General features: G+C 36.7%; 1 protein-coding gene across 1 annotated transcript; it reads right to left on the minus strand.

The window, feature by feature from the left end:
• Positions 1–2239: 2239 nt before the first annotated feature.
• On the minus strand, positions 2240–5643 carry LOC109341871 (seipin-2-like). Its single transcript, XM_019579843.1, has 2 exons — positions 4496–5643; positions 2240–2885 (listed from the first exon to the last, which is right to left on the minus strand). Exons 1-2 carry the CDS (start codon positions 5546–5548, stop codon positions 2418–2420), a joined length of 1521 nt encoding a protein of 506 aa, XP_019435388.1. The 5' UTR covers positions 5549–5643; the 3' UTR covers positions 2240–2417.
• Between the last annotated feature and the right edge of the window lie 717 nt (positions 5644–6360).

Below are 6360 nucleotides of genomic sequence, written 5' to 3' on the forward strand. Positions count from 1 at the left end.
GATTTCACGATTGAATACAAACCAGGAAAGGATAATATTCCTGCAGATTCACTGTCCAGGTCGTTCTTTATGGCTTTTTCCTCTACCAACATCCACTTTCTAGAGGCTTTGCACAAAGCTCATGCTGAGGATCATATACTATTAGTTATTATTTCTGATTGGCCTCAGAATCTGCATGTTAATTCCCATTACTCAGTCCACGAGAACTTACTAGTGTGGAAGGGTCGACTTGTTGTTCCAGCAAATCATAATCTCATTCAAACAGTATTGCATGAGTTTCACAGTTCCACTATGCGTGGTCATGCCAGGTATACCAGAACTTTGGCAAGAATTACATCTTAATTCTTTTGGTCTGACATGCATCAGGACATCATGAAATTTGTTAAACACTGCTTAGTATGCCAACAAGCCAAGAAAACTAATGTCCTTCCACCCGATCTTTTGCGGCCATTACCCATTCATGAACAAATTTGGGAGGATTTGACAATGGATTTTATTACAGGGTTACCTCCATCTAATGGCTACATCGTGATTTATGTAGTGGTGGACAAATTGTCTAAGTATGCTCACTTTGAAACTCTCAAAAGTGACTACAACAGTAAGCAAGTGGCATAATCATTCGTCCTGGTCGTGAAGTTGCATGGCATCCCTAAGACTATAGTGTCGGATCGGGATAAGGTATTCACCAGTCACCTTTGGCAACATCTTCTGAAGCTGAGTGGTACCACCTTGAACATGTCCATAGCTTACCACCCACAAACAGATGGTTAGTCTGAAGCTTTGAACAAATGTCTTGAAATGTACCTTCAGTGTTTCACTTTTGATAGTCGAAAAAATTGGGTCAAGTTGTTACCATAGGCTGAGTATTGGTATAACACTACCTATGATAATAGCATTGGCATGTCTCCCTTTAAGGTTGTATATGGCAGAAGTCCACCAAAATTGGTAAGGTAAACAACTACTGGTGATGGTCTAGCCTCTGTCCGAGAACAACTCTAGCTTTGAGACCACATTTTGGCTCAGCTTAAGATCCATTTGTAGCGGGCACAACAAGTTCAGCAGAGAAATGCTAATTTAAAACGAAAAGATGTTGAATTTCATATTGGAGACAAGGTTCTAGTGAGGCTTCAACCTTACAGACACTCACTTGCCTTGTGAAAGAATAAAAAACTTAGCCTGCCTTACTTTGATCATTTTCCAATTGTCCAGAAAATTGGGAGTGTGGCTTACAAGTTAAACTTACCAGATAACACCAAAATTCATCCTATTCTTCATGTTTCACAACTGAAACAGTGTCAGTGTCATGGCGAACATGTTCAGCCTTACATTCCATTACCAATGACTATTAGTGATGCCAGCCTCGTCATACAACCAATTTCTATCTTACAAACAAGAACTATTATTCGTGGGCATCACCAGGTCCAACAACACCTTATCTTATAGGAATGATTAGATCATTCTCATGCCACATGGGAAGATCATGGCATCCTCAATGCAACTTTTCCATATTTCAACCTTGAGGACAAGGTTAATTTTAATGGAGGGGTATTGTAACAAATCCTAACAATAAGGAAAAGGAAAATAGGGCATATTATGAGTTGGTTACACGATTGGGAAGAGGGGCCCACAACAAAGGGGAAAACACACGTCTTAAATGGTATTGGGTGTGAGGTAGCACTATGAGTAGCAAAGCATGAGCCTATTGGGGGCATGGATGTGATGAATTAAGAATTCTATCTCTTTGTGGTTCATTCTTATTTCTAGTTGTCATCATTATTCTGTTTTCTTTCTATCATTACTGTAACTAATTCTGCAGCTTTATGCAAACTTGCAGATTCTCTTTCAATACCAATACTCATATTTTCATTATTGTTCCATTGCTTCTTATTAACATTTGATAAACATTACAGCAGTATGGTTGATCAAGGGATAACACAGCTCGACCAACATGAGATGTCCGGTTAACTGGGATGAAACAATATATGTCGTTGTAAGTAAATTGTCCGGGAACCCGAACTTGAACACTAATAGAAAGGTTTGTTCAGGAAAATTTGGTAGTGATAGATCAAGGATGTATGGCCGACTTATGAAGCATGGGCTGTCAAAAGATAATTGGATTCCTAAAAGAGTGTAATATAGTGGGAAAATGTACACATAGCTACTACTCATCAACCCTTTATTTATATTAATTTTATTTAAATGTTACACATAGTTACTAGATTTATACATAGTTATTAGATTTGGCCAAATTATACTATACAGAATGTTCAATTAAATCGTACATTGTAATTTTGTTTTATGCCAACACGTGATTGAAAAGGAAAATAAAGATATAAAGATTACAGGTTAGGATGTTTCCCTAAACAAAGATCTACATGTCAGAACTCAGAAAATGCTAGCAGGGAAAAGAACTAGCCTCAAGTTGTTCTCTGAGGATTGTTATGGGTAAGACTCCTTTGTCTTGTTCTTGGAATAATTATAGGCCAACAACACACTAAAACAAAGAGAAACTGCATCATGAATGCCATAATTGTGATCCAAATGAATATGCTCATCTTCCAATACCATATAACCCTCTTGATCAAAGGAAGTTCTGACTCAACAAGTATAGATGAATCATATATTTGAGGGATGCCAGAACCAGGTACATATTCTGCTCTCTGCTCAAGGGTTACTTTTAAGCATGATGTAGGTACATCCCCTACAACTAAACCTCTTATCTTGACATTCAGAGTCTGAGTTTCTGAGATATAGCCAGTAACAAGAGGAGCAATCTTGAGGAAAGTCGTGATTAGGCGGATCGGCTCGCTTCTGAATTTTAACATGCAAGGTTGGCTTGAACTTGTAATTGTTTTACCATTAGATGATAACAAGTCTACCCTGATCTGTAAATTAATACAAGTCAAAGGAAGAAACTTGAAACTAAGCAAGTGAGCAACAGGAAACTATGAACTGTAATTATCATCATTCCTGACTTCTAATTATTTAACCAGGAAAATACTAGTACAAGGAAGTGGCAATTATGAAGCTTAAAGAAATCATGGTCAAATAATTCAAAATTACAGTTAATCCCATCCTTGTGCAATAAATAGTTATTTTAAAGCATCCATGGAGTCATGGACCATACTGATAGGATTGGGAACATAGCATATGTACAAATAAGGTTACACAGAAACAGACATGTGCCAGAACATGTTTGGCAATCCATTTTGTCAGTTAGTTATATTCCTCTGTCGAAGAAGCAAAGAATTTTAATTTATTAATTCATTGAAACTCGGTTTGGGTTTGCAACCAATATTCTGATCATAACAACAATAAGCAAGCCTTAGTCCCACAAGATGGAGTCGTCTATATGAATTATGAATTGAACGATGTCATAATGCTTTATCATAACACCCTTTGAAAATTAAGTATTCACAACAGGGCGGGGCGAGTGCGGGTTTTGTCTATCTCGACCCCGCCCGACTGAAATTGGGGCGGGTTTAAGGATGACAGGGATAAAAAATCCAACCTCAAACCTGCACCTGTCGGGTTTGAGGAAACCCTTGGGAAACCCATCCTCGCCCCGCTAAATTTCAGTTGAGGAAAACCCAAACCCACACTCAAATCCAAACAATGCAGATTTTCACCGCTTTGGCTGGGGCAGGTTTGTGCTGATCCCCACGAGGGTGGGTTTTATTGTCATGCCTCATCCTTTTCAATGTTAATATCACCAATTTGGTAATTACACATCGAAAAATCATATTGATTAATGCTATCCTTCATTCTACCAAAACCACTTTTAATAACAATATCAACAACAACCAAGCCTTGAATCCTACTAGGTGGGGGTTGGCTACATGGATCGAACGACAACATAATGCGCTATAAAAAATCATGTTCTTTGACAAAACATTGATCTCTAAAACTCAATTATATCATTACCAAGTTTATAACAAGTTTACCAAAACAAGTTTCATGAATGGATTCCCAAACACAACCTCAGTCTCTAACACAACTTTCATTCAAAAGTCCACTTGGCAACCATCACGGAAGAGATTGTATTTATAACTCACTACTTAATTGTTATCTATTAGAATTTAACAAATTAAACAGGAGGACCAAGAATTGGTCACTTAACCACTTCAATTCCTTCCAAATGAGTTAAATGGCTGAGAAATCCTTCTTCAGCACAGCCATAAAAGAAGCTCTTAATCTCCTTTCAAAAGGAACTAACTCCTGAAATTCTAATATCATGTTTACAGCATTTCATTAACCACACACCAACCACTACTCAAATAATGCAAATATTGAGAGTTGGGACTACTAGCACAAGGAATAATAACTAACTATCTTTCAAGGAACAAACCATTGACCAAAATTAGCTTATTTGCCATCAAAGGTCCATATACTAACATAGTAACATGACTAACATCAACATGCATTAAAATTAAGACAAGTCCATACCAATTACCAAATGAAACCTTAATTAGATTGAAATGAATCACATAGGTACCTGAAAGACCCCAAGATTTCTGTTGTATCCAGACTCTGGCATTGTCAACCAAACAATTACCTGCACCTTTTGTCTAGCAGGTATAACCCCTTTACTTACCCACTCACGAACAGCAACATTAGTCTCAGATTCTTGAACAACACCAGCACATGACATTGTAGGCACATATGCAATAGGACTCTGCTTAGTGTAATCAAAGTTCAAAACTTGCTTCATCTGAAACGGCTTTTCCACTAAGCAATTCATCAAAATCCCACTAACCATAAGTGAGGAAACCAAAATTGCAATCAAAATGCAACAAACATAGATTGACCACAACAAACCCCACCCACACCTAAAAGCCATGTTCCAAAATGTCTTGTCTTCGTTGAAAAATCTACTAAGTGAAGGACCAATGCACCCAAAAACACAATCCCAAACCCTACCCAAAATTTCCATGAAATAACTCTTGCCCTTTTCAATTGTTCCGTAAGGGTCCACGAAAAACATGCAAAAATGGAAAATTGACAACATTGGAAGCTTCATAAAAAAAATGAACAATTTAACTTGGAACAGGATTGCACTAATCACCAACCCCGTTATATAATCGAGCAATTTCGAAGAAGAATCGCGAAGTTGCAAAGCTGATTCAGCAGAATCATCACTGGAAACGTCGTCGTTTTGAGCTGTGGTTAACGTCGATTCCTCTTTTTTCTCTTCAGTGACAGTACTAGGAGATGAAAATGAACGAACTTTCTCAGGGGAATTTTCATTTTCCTTCAAAACTTCAGGATTTCGATTATTTCGGGAACTCGTTCTGGAACCGTTGATCAAAGTGTTGTCGGAATCAATATTCGTGGAATTCGCGGAATCTCTAACTGGTGACCGGCGGCGAATTGAACGGCGCCGGAGTGTGGTTGCCGGAGGTGGGGAGGTTGGGTCGGGTTGGGAAATGGTGGAAGAGGAGGGAGAAGATTCCGACAAGTCGTGGTGGCCGTCGGCGGAACAATGAAGGAAGAGGCAGTCATCAAGGGCGTCGATGAAAACGTCGTCGTTTTGCAATGAAGAGTCCATTGTGGATTTGTGGTGAGATTGGGAAGTTGTCAAGGAAGGTGATCGTTTTGTTTATTCATTTTGTGAAGCCACTAGATTCGATACTCTACTTAAATTCTATCAGTGTTGTATCTTCTATCATTTGTAAAGTGTAGAGATATATTTAACATGTCAGAAACATATATATTTATATTGCTTGATGCTAAATAGTATTTATTCAAAATTTATTTAGCACTTAAACTTGTGTAGAGACGTATATAACATGTCAGAAACGTAGTAGTATTTTTATTCAACATGAAAATAGATGAATTACATCTCAAAGTAGTAATTGACTTTTAATTTGAGTGAATCAAATTTACATGTCAAATGATAGTCATCAAATAATAAGTCATTTACAATAATTGCGACTTTAAATCTTATCATAGAAATAATTATAGTGAAAGTGTTTACAAATAGTTGTATTAATCATTGTTATGACTGTTACTATTAATATATTTACATAATATGAAAAAAAAATAAAAAAAAAATGAGAAATACCTAAAAAGATAGACAAAATTGCGGCTTGGTGAAAAAAATGATGCATCTCATGTCAGATTCTCGTTAAGTAGTAAATATGCACAAATGTACATATAGATTAAGAACACATTAAAAACTAAAAACTTATTAACATATTTTACATTGGTTGTAGAATAGAGAAAAAAGAAGAAAAATGGAAGAGATGAAAAATACCTTAAAAGTTGGAAGAAATTATTTGTTTTAATGAAACAAATTTCAAGTCTAAGATGAGTAATAGTAATAGCAACATGTTCATACTTAGTTTAAGATAGTAAAAT

Source organism: Lupinus angustifolius, unplaced genomic scaffold (genome assembly GCF_001865875.1).
Source record: "Lupinus angustifolius cultivar Tanjil unplaced genomic scaffold, LupAngTanjil_v1.0 Scaffold_766, whole genome shotgun sequence".
Taxonomy (NCBI): Eukaryota; Viridiplantae; Streptophyta; class Magnoliopsida; order Fabales; family Fabaceae; genus Lupinus; species Lupinus angustifolius.